The 16,865-nt window shown below is 42.3% G+C and overlaps 1 protein-coding gene across 2 annotated transcripts in view; it reads left to right on the forward strand.

The window, feature by feature from the left end:
- Positions 1-270: 270 nt before the first annotated feature.
- The window catches only part of negr1 (neuronal growth regulator 1), a 131,888-nt gene continuing 115,293 nt past the window's right edge, over positions 271-16,865 (forward strand). Inside the window, exon 1 of one of the 2 annotated variants that reach the window (XM_076022652.1) lies at positions 271-804. In XM_076022652.1, the coding sequence (XP_075878767.1) occupies positions 635-804 (170 nt within the window). In that variant the 5' untranslated portion in view covers positions 271-634. The remainder of the gene's footprint in view (positions 805-16,865) is intronic. The other variant, XM_076022653.1, reaches the window with a different exon arrangement.

Raw genomic sequence — 16,865 nt, forward strand, 5'->3', positions numbered from 1 at the left:
AACTTTATTATTATTATTATTATTATTATTATTATTATTATACTTTTAAGTTAATCAATATATCAAATCTTCGCTTTTTCTGCACTTCTCCTTTTGGATCACTTGCATCACCATCATCTGCTCCATTTCACAAAACGACCAGATTGCTCGTTTGCTTAAAGGGGCGGGGGGATACATCGGTCTCCATCCGACACCTTTAATTGCTCTCGGGTTGTATCAATACCTAATCGATAAGTAGGCCTCCCGGTTCCACTGCTCCATCACGAGCCACTGGGAACGGGTTGCCCGGGAAACGGCCGCATGGCAACAGGATCAGAGCCTGGGGGTTGTCTGCTTCTAGGTCTGCTCCCATTTTACATCACATTTCCTCACTAGATGGTGTTCAAGCCACTGGAGAGCTTGCACCTCCCCGCACACTGGGCTCCTACATCCATCCAGCAGGAAACAAACCTGGGTAACTGTACAGCGGAACAGCACTCCGACGGCAAAGTGCGTAAAAAAAAAAAAAAAAACCCAAACAGAGCGGCATCGTTTTTAGTCCTCTTTTTTTTTGATTCAGCGACGCGTTGAGTGTTTTTTTTTTGTAGTCACAAGAAGACTTGGGGAGAAGCGACAGCGACAACACGCAGCTGTGATGGACATAATGATTGCGGTGCAGGATGCTTGCGTCTCCGGTCAGTGGCTTACTGCGATCGTTCTCAGCCTGTGCTGCTTCTTGCCGTCCTGTTTGCCCGCCGGACAAACTGTGGACTATTCTTCGGTGGAAAGTGTGGTGAGCAGACAAGGCGACACGGCTCTACTGAGGTAAAAGCACCACCACCACCACCACCACCACAACAACATCATCAACAACGACGACGACACCGATAACAAGCGAACACAACTTCACTTTCTCCCGCTCGCTCTCGCTACGTCTGACTTGAATGTAGCTTGAAATTTCAACGTCGTCCGGGGCTCCGAAAGTGCGCTTATGAAACGGGACCACGTCGCTTTTTACACCCTTTCACCGAGAAGTACTTTGTGCCCCGGAGAGCGCGACTTGAAACGCACAATGGGCCATTTTCCCTCCATTCCGAGCCGCTAACGCAGGACGCCTCTCCCACGACAAGTGCAACGGCCACAGCGGCTCGCCCGCCCGCCCGCTAACGGCAAAGTTTGCCGGTGTTACTTCCCCTGCCTGTCGAGCAGTGGCGTTATGCTTTTATCGGCCGGCGTGTTTGTTTCTCACGTCGTCGTCGTTGTGTACCGACACCCAGCGAACGCTGCGTGTCGGTCGCTCGTGTCATGACAGTTTGTGCAGACTCGCTGCTTCCCCGCAGTTTTCGAGTGCCGCAAGCGTCGCCGAAAGGGGGGGGGGGGGGGGGCAGGCAAAGAAACTGGCTTTCAACGCGCACTTTTCGGCTGCGCCTTGTTAGTTTCTTTTGGCTCAAAGCTTGCGTGAGATGTGTGGTGTCGCAGTTCGAAAACGAGGCTGAAGGGCGCTCTCGCGGGTGCACAACACAGCGGAGTTATGGCTATGACGCGCCATCTCCCGCCGCCGTCCTGCCCCCACCCCCATGTCCTCGCTCCGTCACGTAGGCTGTGACACTGACACAACGCCAGCTGCCCAGGTAGCTTCTCGTCGGTGGTGGTGGTGGTGGTGGTGGGGGGGGGGGGGCGCTCCAGTGCCATGGGCGTGGCTTAGAACCTTGCACAAACAAAAACAACAACAACAACAAAATTGTGTTATTCACTCTTCAGTATATTGTGTACACTTGTGGTTATACTGAAGTACCTAAGCTGGTCTCGTTTGAAATGTGCCGAGATTTCATTTTTATTGTGATATCGCTGCAAAAGTGAGAATGTAATTTTCCTTTGCTAAATGACTAAATAAATAAATAAATGAGGAATAACAAAAAAAGCAAAACTACAGCAGCCGTGGGGGACACTATCTTGCTCTATAAGGTTGGTTTTAGAGGACTGTACAAACATTCAGGTGGGTGTTGGTTTACGTCTTTTCAGTATGAATTCTTGAGATGTTGACTGTAAGAAGAAGTAAGGATGGACCAGCATAGCTAATTGTCTGGCATTTCTCTCGGATTGACTTTTTGTCAAGTGCTTAAATCAGGTGTGTGTGGGGCTTTTTTTTTTTTTTTTTCTTTTTTAAATAAAACTAAAACATCCCTTGTCTGCTCTTGCCAAAGTGTTCACATAACGTTGATTGAAATGAATGTCCTTCAAGGCTGGTTTAGGAAGCACTGGTTAGTAGTTTCTGTCTGATGAAAAAACCCATTGACATTATTGATTATTGATGTTCTCATGTTCTCATGTTCATTCTTAGTTCCCAGCCAGTAGTCCCGAGAATTTTCCGTAACACGGTTGGCTGTAAAACATCAGGAAATGTACTTGTGGTATTTAAAGCCACTGTTTTATTTAATGCCTTTGCCATCATAACATGACTTTACCATTGGCTCTAAAGTGCAGTCCTATTTGTTCCTGTAGCATAATGGATGGAAGGATGGATGGAAGTGAGCAATTTCAGACGTGCGTGGTTAACTTATGCAATACTAACTGACATTTCACCAGTTCCTGCATTTCCATCATACTCGATCAAAACGCAGACTTACAACTCACAGACTGTCTCATTGGAGGGAGCCTCTAATTCTCTGGTGTCAATCTGGGTTGGCTGTGATCAGTGGCAGAGGCTTTGCCTCAATCCTGATGGTTTATTGGTCCAGAGATTATCCCCGTGCTATGAATCAGCTCAATAAACAAGTTGCCCGCTACTCCCTGAATACGGCAACATTCTCCACCATCAGGGCATAGCCTCATTAACTGCGATATAGAAAAATGCGAAATGGATAGAGGAAGCGTGGCCAGATCATTCGTTCTGTGATGCTTGTAGTTACTTAACGGCCCACTGAACACTCCAGTGTTTCCGTCCATTTGTTTTTTTTAGTTACATGGAAATAATGCCATCATGGAGGAATTATCCTGTTGATATGCTCACATATGTTGACCTAGTACACACTGTAAACCACTCAAGCTGCTTTACTCGTCTCTGTGGTTCTTATCTTTTTTTCATCTCGTCAGAACAACAATGGCTGGCTCTTAGTAATTTTATTCTAACCCTAAATATCTCTGGCTCTGCCTTTTCCCTCTTGTTAATTGTAGTGAATCTTAGAGTCAGAGATCAAAGCATGAATCAGTCTTTTCAAGAAATGTGTAGGAAACAGTGGCTATTTGTTGAGTTTGAGTGTGGCCCCGGCTTTTAGAGGGCAATTCTTCCGTGGCCTAAAGCTCATTGCTGGGTAAAAAATGTGAACATTCTCCAATACTGACAAACCCAGAAGCATGCAATTAGTCACTGCCTCAGGATTATGGAGTAGCTCCCGAGAGGTGGGTCCACTGTCACTTGTTCATTTGCCTCACTTCTTCAATTCTTGTGCTGTGTTACAGTTGCACTGATTCATGTCAGACAGTGGGTCCACATCAATTAAATGATTTGAGCCCCTTTGAAGATGTGAAATAGTCCACATGTGCATCATCGCCCTTTTTAATCTATTCTTATTAACTTAAAACTCAGCCAATTCTAGCCTCTATCAAAGGCTCTAGTGTTGGTAGGAGTATAGTATAGTTTGTATTCGTTTTTTCTTCAACGAGTAGTTCAACATGTTGATATTTAGTTATAAATTATACTGCTTTCAGTCCTGAGATGAGTTGGTAAAACCTTTTGTTGGCCATTCACATCTGACTCCATGTTTTTGGCCCTTGCCAAGGACAAGAAACAATACCATGTACTATTTCTCTTGAGTGTGGCGATATGATGACCCTGAAAGGTCGTGACATTTAGTAAAAGCACTTGTACCATGGGAAGCTTTTAGATAAATGTCTCAGCGTCCAATATAAAAGTATTTCTAGACATATTACATTTCAGAGATGAATTGTTGATTTTCAGCATAACATCCTGTCTGTTGGGGAGAAGTCCCTTCTCCACATGTTTTACTGTATGTATGTCTCAGTAGAAGCCAAGCAACTTAATCTAGGCATTGTCAGTTTAGCATGATACAGAGTGAGTTTATGATTCAAAGCTGCAAGCAAAACATTTTTTGAAAATCATTTTTTTAACCATTGCGTTCACAGCTTCATCCCAAAAAATCTCCTAGGACACATTTAAAGAGGATTTGGATCAGTATCCTTTAATCTCGGCCAGAGACTAGTCTTTTTTGGGTTGGTGAATACAACTGTTCTTAGGGGTGCCAACAATTTGCCTATGCAGGAACATCTGTGAATACACCTAAATCAGTCACAATTAATTTAACGCCGAAATTGCCCTGGACTTATTCAGTTTCTCTTTAATTGGGTTGCATTACATTTAAAATAAGAACCAACAATAACATATTTATATGCAGTAAACCATGTTCAATGGGATTAAAGCCATCTTTTGTCGCACAGTCTTGTCATTGTATTTTCCCCAAAATAAGTGTTTCTATTTGTAATGTATTTCAATCAGCAATAAATTGATTGAGATCCTGGTAAATTGAAAAGCTTACCCAAAGGTAAATCCCTTAGAAGAGAAATGGATACACTGTACATGGGTCTTACTAATTTTAGTATAATCGCTGTAATTTCAGGGGATGAGGAGAATGATTTTGGGCTGGGAATTGGAGCTTTTATCCATTGCTAGTTGTATGCCTTCAAATGGCTTAAAATATAGTAATAATGAGGAGAAGGTTTTAGTTTGGCAAAAGCATCAGAATGTACTTTGAGAGTGACTTGGGATGCCATCAGGTGGCGTGTTTGCCTGGCAGACTTGAGTGCATAAGTAAAAGGTATACTGATAGTGATACGATTTGCCATCGTACTTTTATTCTTTATAATAGACATAATTTATGTGAACTGTCCAGTTTTTCAATATCAGTCATGTTGTTCGCTGGAATCTTCTATTTGAATTGATGTCATCTATTTAAACTGTCTTCAGTTTAAATTGAAAGCAAACTGAAAGTTACTTGAGAAATCTTGATTGAAGTGCGAAATGCACAGGTTTGGACTTCCCACATCGAGCACATCTACGGTGGTTCCACCACACAGCACTGACGGTCAAACCAAGTTGTTCACCTGTCAGAAGTAAGCCTATGACGAACTGGTGGACTTCTCAGAGAACACCTCGTTGTCTACGTCCTTTTTTTTTTTTTGCCTCCCACGCACAATACTAACAAATTGTCACAAATAGCATTTTTCCATCTTGTGATGACTGTACATTAATTACTCATTGATTACCAGGGGCTGTTTTTGACTGTGGTTTTACCCCATTTTTTTTTAACTTATTTTCCCATTTGATTTTACCAACGGGCCCCTCGGGTGTGCACAGATCACATTTCCAACCATTTCTCCTTTCCTCACACTTGCACACTGTAAATTCCATTTCCATGTGTTTGTTGACTGAACTTTTTGTATGTTTTAGAGGCCATCCAATAGTCACACTATCACATGACATTTGTTTTGCTAAAGGTGACCAGGCAAAAATGATCACCCAGAAACCCTCTTCTCTTGCTACTTTTCCGGTGGCATTTTCTTACACATTAATATAGACTGTGAGTCGTTGTCTTTATTCTCTACATGTTTGTCTTATTTTCTTCATTTAAAAAAAGAGTGGCTCCTTTGTTAAGTTGAATGTGTGTCTGCTGCTGTGGACTGTTTTCTACCGTTCGAGTTCAGTTGGATGTTGTTAACAATGTGCCTTCTTTCAATCAACTGCAATTGTACTGGATATGTCACCCTAATTGCAAATTCTCAAGAAGCAGCAGTGTTTTTTTTTTTGAGAGAGACTTTAAAAATGTATCTTGTCAAGTGAGTAAACATATCAGACACCCAAAGTAATGAGAGGCAAACCAGAACCGATTTGACAGGCAAACTGTTGTGTGCTGTAAGACAGATAAGTGTATTTTGTGTTCATGCATGGGTGTGTGGAAAGAATTGCCTGATGACAGTTTGCATGTGATCCTACATTGCCTCCGCTCTGTTTCCTGGAGGAGGACAGGTTAATTGCCAGACACTAGTGCAGCGGACTGAATATAATGTATGAGGTTAGGCACGGTGGTCCGGCTGGACGTCACTTTGGCTGTCAATCCAATGAATAGAGCTCCAACTGAATTTATATATTTATATATAAATTATATATTATTTTTCCTCTTGAAAGTTAAACAATCTGCAGTTTTCGTCAGTTCTTTTGGAAACTGAGTGTGTTGGGGACTGGTGAATGCATGTTTAAAGGTTGAACAAAGAAGCAGAAAATAACACTGAAACCTGATTACCTTTGTAGTAATAGCTTGCAATTTACTATCCACGATAGTCTTTACCCAAAGCTTATCAATTGGACAATGATGGAAAACAGATTGACTGGTACACATAGACATTTTCTCGGCAGCTCATTTTTTCTTCTTTGTACCCAAACAATTGCATCACTGCTGATTTGGCACCAATCTCTCTCTCAGTCTCTCGCTCCATTTTTCTGTCTTGTGACAGAGATGCTTAAACTTCTTTGCTTTTCCTCTGCGTGTCAGCCAGCGTTGATGCACTGGAGGATTGCTTCTAGTATATCCCACCTTTTAAGCCCAGTGCCAACTGGGATAGGCTGTGCCTCCTGTCATCCTGTAAAGGATGAATAGATAGTGAATAGATGGATGGAGCGTGTGAATAGATGGGATGAAATGAGGAAAAGCGGATTTTCAGAGAGAAGAGGCATCTCTGTGCAGATGGAAATAAAATTGAAAATGCGGGAGCATGATGCTGTTGAAAATGTCCTGTTGAGCCAGTGCCATGTGTTCTTTGTAATATTTTCAATTAAATTCCCTCCTGTGTTGATGTGAAAAGGAATTACCATTTTAAATGAGCAGTGTTGGGCGTTTTTTTGTGTGTGTGTCCGGTATGGTTCACTCCCTATCATAGCAGCAGATCTTATGATACGGTGCCATCGACACCTCTAAAAACAGCCCTGGAGGAGTCTGGCGGTGTGACAAATTGCATAATGTGTTAATTGTTGGAAGTCGAGGAATACGTTGCAACCCAAAAAAGAAAACTGGAATGATTAAAAGTGATGAATGGAGTTTATTTTGGTGATATTTATTTAGTCTCTAAACACTTTCACACAAAACCAATTATTTGGGAGACGTGATAAGAGGGAAAGCAGAAACACTTGCGCCCGACTTTGTATTAATATGATTCTTTCATCTTTAATTTACTTGATTATTCAAGAGGCACCATGCTTTTTTCTGTCAAGGGTAAGTCGTTGACGTGAATTAGCTAACAACGCAAAGTGAATTTCTTCCACCACCTCCTTGGTTGAACAGCAAACATCTTGTTTTGAAAATTGCATAGCTAACCTTTCAGTTGTTCATCACAGACAAAATAATTATTCAGAGCCCATTTGGTTTGAATTCTTAATCAATTAGTTTGCATCTCCACGCATTGTGTGGTAATCAATTACATTTTTCTGACAACGTTGCATTCTGTCATTCGCTTTTTTCTCAATTGAGCCGTGTTCTGTCGCATCGAGTCTTGGTTTCCCGCTCTTGTCGACAGGTTACAGAAAATAGTTGCTGACACTAGAGTTTTGAGGCTGTGATGGGGAAGCTTTGAAATTAAAAGTGCAAGCCTCAAAGGCGATGGCTTTGTTTGCTGTGCTAAGCATGGAAGACACCTAAACCTTTCGTAAACTGCTCGGAAATTCTTGAAATTCTTGCAGTCGGCACGATGGTACATGACTGAATGCAGCTCAATTGAGCCCAAGTCAGAAGGTGTAAAGCCCTTTGTCAGCTTCCTGTTGTTTCAAAAGAGTGAAATAAGCACATTTTCCCACATTTAAAAAAAACAAAAAAAAACTTGATTACTGGCAAGTGACTTTAAGTGTTCAAGTGCTCTTCAAGTTTGGACCAACATGGAGGATGGAGAGTTTGGTCCCGTTGTCTTCAATGCAAAGTATTCTGTGTGTGTGTGTGTGTGTGTGTGTGTGTGTGTGTGTGTGTGTGTGTGTGTGTGTGTGTGTGTGTGAGCCTGGACCGAGGCTGGGGGGACTGCAGGTAAACTGTACGTTCCTATGAGACTAATAAATCACAAGTGTTGACACATAGTTATCTCTGCGATGCCCTTCGGTGAATTAAAATAATCCAGAGGGATTCGTGCTATTTCTTTTCCTATTTTGTTTGAATAAAATTTTGTCAAGAGACCTTAATTCCAAAGTTAGTGGCATACATCATGTTACACAATATTTGCACAACTCGTACACACATAATTATTTACTTTAGCGTAAATTATTCAACCTATTCCAGCAAAGTTGGAAACAAGCGCCACCCTTATCTGAGACCAAACCAACAACAGCAGTCTTTAAACGGAACAGTAAGTGAATTTGTGTCATGCAATTGTTGTGAGTGCTATGGTTACAGCCTGTTTACCATGGTTACACAGGGGTGGCGGCTAATATAGGCTATATGGGTTTGTTTAACCTAGGTTAACAAACAGGATAGAAAATTGGATCTTAATTGCTTCCTCTCAACATTTTCTCTGAGTCTGACCTGAATGTAATTTTAAAAACATTTACCGAAACGCAGCAACCCAGCCCAGCGGCAATATGAGCTAAATAATTAGTTGACAGGGGAGTGTATTAACTCCATGTGAACATGGCACAGGGCGTTCAAAACTTTGACTACCACATAAAAATTTAATTTTGCAAGTATTCCCTTAAAAAAATAAAAAAATACAACAATCTGTTTCACAAATCACAATGTACAACATTTGATAAACTTTGAGGGAATGCAGGTGTAACAGGAAATACTGTATATGAGGTTTTGAAATCATGACTTGGAAAAAAAAGAACCCTTGAAAGCTATTAACCTGCTCCCAACTCCACACTGCTGTGAACATACTGACTATGGATCTGTGCTAATGTTAAATAGTAAGGGTGAATTCCAATTCCTCCCTTAACCCTCAATCTCAAAAATGCGCGCTTCCGCAAAGTGCAAGGGCTGTCCCGATTCTCAGAAGGACAAGTTGAGGGACAAGATTAAGGGCTGTATCGCCCTCAATATTGAGATTCTCCCGCACCACCCTTGGCAGTAAGGGCTACCGAGAAGGCATTGCGTATTTTCGCCAAGACATCTTCGAAAAATGGCGATGAAAAAAGCGAGCTACAAATAGAAGTATTTTCTTAGTTAATAAAGATATGAATATTACCAAACCATTTTATTGTCTTAGTTTAAGACTTTTTTTTATGGATTATTGACATCGTTGTTGCGTAACATTTATTGTTTTTACTTTACGATGTTTGTCAGCCGGACCGGTGGTCCCGGCTTCCCGTTACTTGTATACCTCGTTGTGTAGTGACGAAGGACTTCTTCTTTTTCGTCGTCTTCTTCTTTTTCTCCTTCTTCTTCGTCGTCTTCTTGACTGACTGGACGTAGCTTTGGCGTAAGGCCGCCCCCCACAGTCTGAAGACGTAACTGCACTTAAGGGGTGTCCCATTTCTAAGCCCTTACACTTATTTTTGAGGGCCAAAGATTGAGGGCCAAAGATTGAGGGCCAAAGATTGAGGGTTAAGGGCGAGGTTTGAGATTGAGGAGTTAAGGGAGGAATTGGAATTGGCCCCAAATCCATCAACTAATCTGAGAGACTGACACTCATTAGAATTCTAATTTTAGACTCCCAGGGGTTGGTATTCGTGCAGGGACTGATTCCTCATCTATGAGCATCTCCATCTCTTCCTGTACAACTCTATATTTCTTAACCCTTATACTTCTCTGCAGAAAAGTAGAAACAACCTAATGTAACTGATTTATTGTTGAACATAACAAATAAATGACAGAAAAACACTTTAAATCCCCGCCTGGATTATAGTTCTCATAAATGACTAAAACAGAAAAGGGACAAGATGAAAGGTATATTTTGAATGTCATGCTCTTTGTTCTATTCTGTTCCATTCTTATTGCTTCATAGTTGTCCTGTTAATCCCAGTTTAGCCATATTTGGCTGTGTAATAGTGTGCAATTGTTCCATTAGTTTGGAAGGGATCACTACAAATGTGACACTAAAAAATAAAGAGCAATCAGCTGCCGGCCATTTAAAAAATTAAATGGTCGAACCAATGCATTTGTGACTGAGGCCGGGGGCATTTAGAGAATGGCTGTAATTTAACACCATCATGGCAGAGATGGCCAAGTAAAATTTCTATTTTATCTTATTTCATTTTGTTTTATTCTATTTTCCCATCACCATTAATCATACTTAATAATACTTAACATGCTTTAATGCACCAGGTCACTTCAGCGCAAGTACCTCACTTGTCTTCATCAAACCTACAAATTTAATAATAAACTTGATTAATGACTTGCTGGCACTGCGTTGGATTTTGAGCCCACCTAAAATTTTGTTTCCTCACTGCAGCTAATTGGTCATGTAAACCGTAGTTAAAATTCATAAAAGTACAGTAGTTATAGTTGTGTACATTGCAGAATAGCAGGCATTAAATAGCGCTGAATAATAATAATAATAATAATAAAAAAAGTGTTGTATGGTGACTTTGTGATGGAATGATAACGATAGTTATGAGGCTAAGGAGGGATTTCATTCTAGCCAACCAAAGTTTGTAAAATTGATTTTAGGTATGACTTTTTATGTGAAGGAGACAGTTAAGTTTCAGTAAATCACATCATGAAGCCATGTCAAGTATATACACTTTGGAAACCATTTTAGAATTAGAGAGTTAGCAGTGAAATGTAAGAAGAAAATCCTTTGTGGCCTAAAACAAAACCCTGAAATATTTCCTTGTCTTACTGGTGGAGCTAAGTGATCCCTGGCTACTGTGACAGCCTCACAATGATGAGAGAATCAATTGCGTGCCGAAATGCAAGTATCGTAATGAACCTCATTGCTTTCCTAATGCAGCCTCAAACCCAGGGAGATCGTGCCTGGCAGATTCTCCACAACTGCCAATAATTCAGAGGCTTTTTGGCTCAAAGAGAAAAGATGGTGTTCCTCCAAAGAGATAATTTAACTGTTCTATTTAATATGAACACGTAGCTCTGCGGAGCAATAATAAATCAGAATCAGCTCAGGTTTAAATATTCTACATTTTGGAGATAATTGGCATTCGGTTTTGTTGCCCAGACATTATATTTAGATGACACAGTATGTCGGCGTCATACCTCTTTGTTGTATATATGACATACGATTTCATTTTAGCGGTTTGAGAAATGCGGTCTCGTGCCACAACGCAGGCTCCCCCAGGCAAGCAATCAGTTTCAGCGTACAGTGCGCCTCTGAAATGTCTCAAGCAGACGGTTGTCTTCAGTGCGAGTGTGTGGGCCACATCTTTCTTGCACAGACCTCAGCTCAGGCAGTGCCTTTGATTCCAGCTCAATGCCCCAGCTGCGCTTCCACTCTGCACTGTGTGAGTGCCACTTTAATTTTTAGAATATTCACCCTCATTTTTGCCAGAGCGACTTGCTAATGGGTTGTCTTGCCAAAGCCTGGCGAGGATAATCCTGTCATCTTTGTTTTCCCTGCCACCTCAGGCGATTCAGCGAGTTCAAAAGAATAGGAAATAAGAAAAACAACCAGTTTCTGGGTATCGCTTTTCTCGCTGCCGAGCTCCACATTTGCCATCACAGGCGGAGCTACATGTGGAAGCAGGTGCGGCACTGAATGACTTCAGTGGCTTTTTATTTGCTCACTTAAGGGAATGTCGGAGCCAGATGCTTTATTACGTTCTGTTAATGCTGATGCCAGTACAACGCAACACAAAAGTCATAGCAGAGGGAGGCAGTTTCTGAAACGGTTCTCACATTCCGGAAATGACTGCTTTCATGTTGGCGTTCCAACTTCTCCCGTCAGTTTTATTGACATGTGGAACAACCACAGCAACGCACGCATTACCGTGATGGGAAAGCATCTGTAGGTGGGATTGTACGGAGCATTCACACTAAATGGGGCGCTGTGTTGAAAGTTGGCAGGCGGGGTGAACATTACAGGGTCTAGTGTCTGATGCGCCACAGCCAACAGTGTTGTGCTGATGTCAGATCGATGGCTGGCAGAGACACGTGACATCAAGCGGTGGGGACTGGCCTGCACTGGTCAGCAGCAAAATTTCTTGCTCGCCACTGAAGATTGCTGTATGAAAACAGAATGGGAAGCACTTCCTGCAGCGTTAGATTTGTTGTGAATGTATGACTTAGATGTATTTTCTTTTTGTTGCTGATTTTTTTTTCAGATAGGATGCTGTGTTTGTTTCCTTTTTTTTTTTTTTTTTTACATGCATCCTGCTGGTAGACCACGGGATTACACAGACAGCTCATAGGCGATAAATTACTAGTAATGTTAGAACTTACCAAAAAACTAATATGATTAAAATCATGTTCTTACTAAGCCATGCTAAAAATAACATTGGTGATTTGTGAAGGCGGACACAAAAATCACAAAAAAGCAGGATTCCCCTCTAGCCTGAAGGAAGCTTTGGAAGGCGATCAATGTCTCAGAGGGGAAACACAGGGCTGTGCTGTGTTCTGCTGTGCTGTTCAGCCGAGGAGAACCACTGACCCAGACAAGGTGTCTTCTTGAGCCCCTGGTAAGAGCACTTCGGGGAGCTCGTGAACTCGGCTTACTTGTTCAATGAAGAGACGGCAAAGTCTAAAGACTTTGCGAGAGACTACACACATATCTGGGACGGAGGTCATCAAGGTGGTTGAAAGGCTCATCCATGCCCAGGTACCAGGGAACAGGAAGAGGAAGTTGACCTGAAATCCAGATGGACCAGTGAGGATTGTCCTCTGCTTCTTGTTCGGTTGGTGGGATTACCAACTCATGACTGCTTTCCAAAGGACGACAGTCTGGGCGAAAAGCAACGGCAGAGAGAGAGAGAGAGAGAGAGAGAGAGGGAGGGAGGGAGGGAGGGAGGAGAGAGAGAGAGAGAGAGAGAGAGAGAGAGAGAGAGAGAGAGAGAGAGAGAGAGAGAGAGAGAGAGAGAGAGAGAGAGAGAGAGAGAGAGAGAGAGAGAGAGAGAGAGAGAGAGAGAGGGCAGGGGGCAGAGAGGGAGAGCAGTGTCTGGCCCTTGTTTAGTTTGGATCTGTTGTTGCCAGTTAAGTACAGCAGTGGTGTATGTTTGGCACACTTACAGCTGTGATACACTAAAGAGATGCTTGCCAGAGCTGTTAGAGGTAGTTTAAAAAAAAAAAAAAAAAATCACTAAGGCTGTATGATATTAGGAAAAAGTGAGATGCAAAGTGCTTACTTAATGCTACAGCGGTGGAATGGCTAATAAGGAAAAAACAAAACAAAAAAAAAACCTTAATATTAAATAGCTGGAGTCTTTTGGGTGGTTGCTGCTAATACAGAACCCATTGAGCTTGCTGGCTGAAAAAAGAAAGACAATTGAAGTCATTGCTTTGCTTCCAGCCACCTGCTTTTATTGAGAGAGATATCTTGCTGCGGCTGTGGACAGACAGTCAACTTGGTTACATGGCAATAAAGTCCATTGATTACTTATTCGGTGAACTTAAAGAAATGCAGAAGATGGAAAATATGTAGAAGAAACCTAGACGAAACCTCTATTGGATTCCAGTGTGACTATGGAATAAAAGCCATGAAATTCATGAACAAAATCTTTCTATATCTCTGGATATTGTATGTCCCAAAAAATATGGTGTCTAATCAATGCATGGCAATCACATAGCAGTGCCGGGCTCAATTTAATTCACAGCGGAAGTCAGTTATAATTGTCATCATTGGCTGTCGTAAGGAAAAAAACAAAAAACCCTGCATGGCAGGACCACAGGGGGTCTCATTATAAATGAATGTGAAACGCTGCGTTTTCCCAGTCTCAGCAGCACAGGTAGCCCATGCCCCGTCCTATGTAGTGAACATCAGTGTGTGGTGTCTTTGGTGCCAGTTGTAGCCGGCCGGATGTTTGTGTGTGTTTTGTGTGCAGAAATGTAAAAAATTGAATCACCACATTATGTTTTGTACCAACATCTCCACACGGTTGGCAAGTGGTGAGTGTTCCCAGACTGTCGTCACACAAAACAAATATACGACAGCCCATAAACCCTAATAATATGGAACTGTACAGAGCTGTGGAATGTTGTTTTTTCTTTTTGATAAAGTGGAGTAATACTTTTTTATAAATGCTGCGGGAGCTGTTTCTGTGCTTCTCATGACAGTTGTAAGCCTCTGGCAGCTTCTCCAAATTAACTTTCATTTCCCTGCAATCATCTCAAATATGCACCGCATGTGTATCAGCTCAGTTGCTGCTTTGCTGACTTAATTATCCCACAGATAGATGTATATATGTTTTTTGTTTTGTTTTTTTTCTTTTACCGTGCTGTTAATAACGGGAGGGGACTGTATACAGCTGCATGAATAATGCATGCGGGCGTTGCTTTGAAGAGATTAAAAGCAGAGTAAGAATAATGAATCCTGTAAGCTTACAGGCGAGGTTTTAAAAACGGCTAATCAACTAGCAAAGGCAAGGCGGCCACCTTAACTTCTGTGGCGGCTCTTAGAGGTGGCGGCTTAAAAGAGAGCCAGAGATTGGATTCAGAGAGGTGTGTCCATATCATCTGCACGTCCTCCTTGATCTAAATTCTAATGATTTTCTCCTGGACGTGGCACGCTGAAGGCTCTGCCACTTTTACCCTGCCGCTGAGGAAGTGACAGGTCCTAATTATGCAGTCTCGGGTCCCCGAGATGCTTAAACATGAACAATTACGCTTGGATAAAAGCGACGCGTTAAAGGGGGAGAATAGGGAGAAAAGAGTGGGAGAAAATGAAACCCAAACAGGATTAAGGGGAAAAAAAGGTTTCCTACGGGTTTGCTGATAAAGCAGACGCGGCGTCTGGTTTGTGTCGAGCCAATGGCAGTAATAGCTCTTTTGACTTGTCTTGACATTGTAATCAGATTTTGATGCACATCATGTATATATGTATTCAGCAAGGTTTTTTTTCTTACCATAATGCTCACATCAGTCATGCCTCAGTGCACTCCAACAATTTCTACACCCATAATCTCAACCTTTGTCCTTCATTGAAAACCAGGCGACGACATACAGCAGACTGTTATTAGATGTCTTCCCAACCATATGGTTTTGCCGGCTTAGTAATTGCCTGTGCCCGCCCAACACAACACTGTGGATGAATTCATGATCTGAGCACGCGCAGCTGTTTAGCAAAGCTTTTTCGGAAAAAGGACGCTGGCCTTCTGTTTACTCTGCGCGAGCCCTCCGAGCCCTAAAATGGATTAATGATCCTGAATTTGTCAGTTCACGCACAGGTGCAGGGGATACTGCTGATGCGCCCTTGAGGCAGGCATTTTATCTAAATTGTGTCGCCTAATATCCATCTTCATAACCACATTACGCACATATGAAAGGTTCTAAAAGTCACCCTCGATGAAGTCAGAAGGAGCAAACAGCGCAATTCAGAGATAGCGCCCAGGCCCACAACACAGTCCTTGAGAATTTTAAGTAGCTGTTGTCTGGATTTTAGTGCGCCGTCATTGTTTGGAATCCCATTTATATAAAGGAGAGAGTATGGGTGAAAAGGTTCTTTCAGGGCAGAAGATACAAATGGCTCTACTTTCCCACAGAGATTCTCATCTTTTGTCAGCGGCCTTGCACACAACGCCCATATTTAGCCTCCGGCAAATGTGCACCGGGCGGCCAGTACTGTTGACAACAAGCGCGCCACTGACATGCAGCAGGGCTTGTGGTCAGTACTTAATCAGAGCAATCGAGCCCAACAATTCTCTGAGTGGGTGGTTTGCTCAGAACTGGACTCCACATGCACCGTGAAGACAGTGTGCAGGCTCGCCCAATTAGTGCTGAAAAGCAGCAGTGCGTCAGCGGGGAAGTGTTCGCCGGAGGAGGCGTGTCATCAATCATCACTCTCGCTGCAAGCCCGTCCCGAGCCTTCTACCTACCTGGCAGAAGGAGAGCGGAGAAGCGGGATGACAGTGGCTGGCCAATTCCACATGTCAAGAGACTGCATTGGACTTGACGGAGTAGCGACTGCTGTCGGGCTATTTTCAACGTTTGTACGCATGTAGTCTAATTAGAGCTACTAAAACTTACGATATATCCCATTATCTTATCACATTCACTATTCCCTCCATAGCCAATTTGAGCACCCCCGCCCCTCCTGCAGCCCCACCACACACAGACTCAAGCATACCTCAAGCGTGTAAAGCTATAACGCTTGGCTGTGCTATGTTGTTATCTTGCCATCACATGACACCATGAGTTGGTCCAATCAGCTGCACAGTCAGGTATCCACACAGTGTGGGCTTGACAGTTCAGGCAGCGCTCTTGCTGCCAATGCGGAAGCTTGTCGTCATCATTGTTGTTGCCATCATCATTGTTGAGCCACTGAAAGCTGGAATTCTCCAAGTGGTCGCTGCATGCGGCACACACCAAATGATGTTTGAGCATGCAGATTAGTGAAAATTGGTATTCTTTTGATAAATGATGATGGCTAAATGCAATTAGTGATTCATTTGAACTGATATTTTTGGTAGTGGTCCATTTTTTAACTTAGATAACTAAATTCAAATGAAGTCTACAATCAGGAAACTAATTCTTGACATGTTTTAACGAAGAGGTTTGTTTTCATTGTTTTTCTTCCAACTTTCAACTCATAGATATGGAGTTGTTTTATCCTTTTACCACTAGCATAAAAACACATAAAGACGCGCAAGTGTATCACTTCAGCACATCTAAGCACGCGTAACCATGACACGGAATGACAAAAAAACAATCGGAAGACAATTCAACATTTCCAAAAATATGCTACAAGTGATCAATGTTTGTTTACCATGGGCAAAAGCTGTTTATTGAGTTGTGCAATTG

This window comes from Nelusetta ayraudi, unplaced genomic scaffold, assembly GCF_046127955.1.
Source record: "Nelusetta ayraudi isolate G7.1 ecotype Tasmania unplaced genomic scaffold, CSIRO-AGI_Nayr_v1 ptg000013l, whole genome shotgun sequence".
NCBI lineage: Eukaryota > Metazoa > Chordata > Actinopteri > Tetraodontiformes > Monacanthidae > Nelusetta > Nelusetta ayraudi.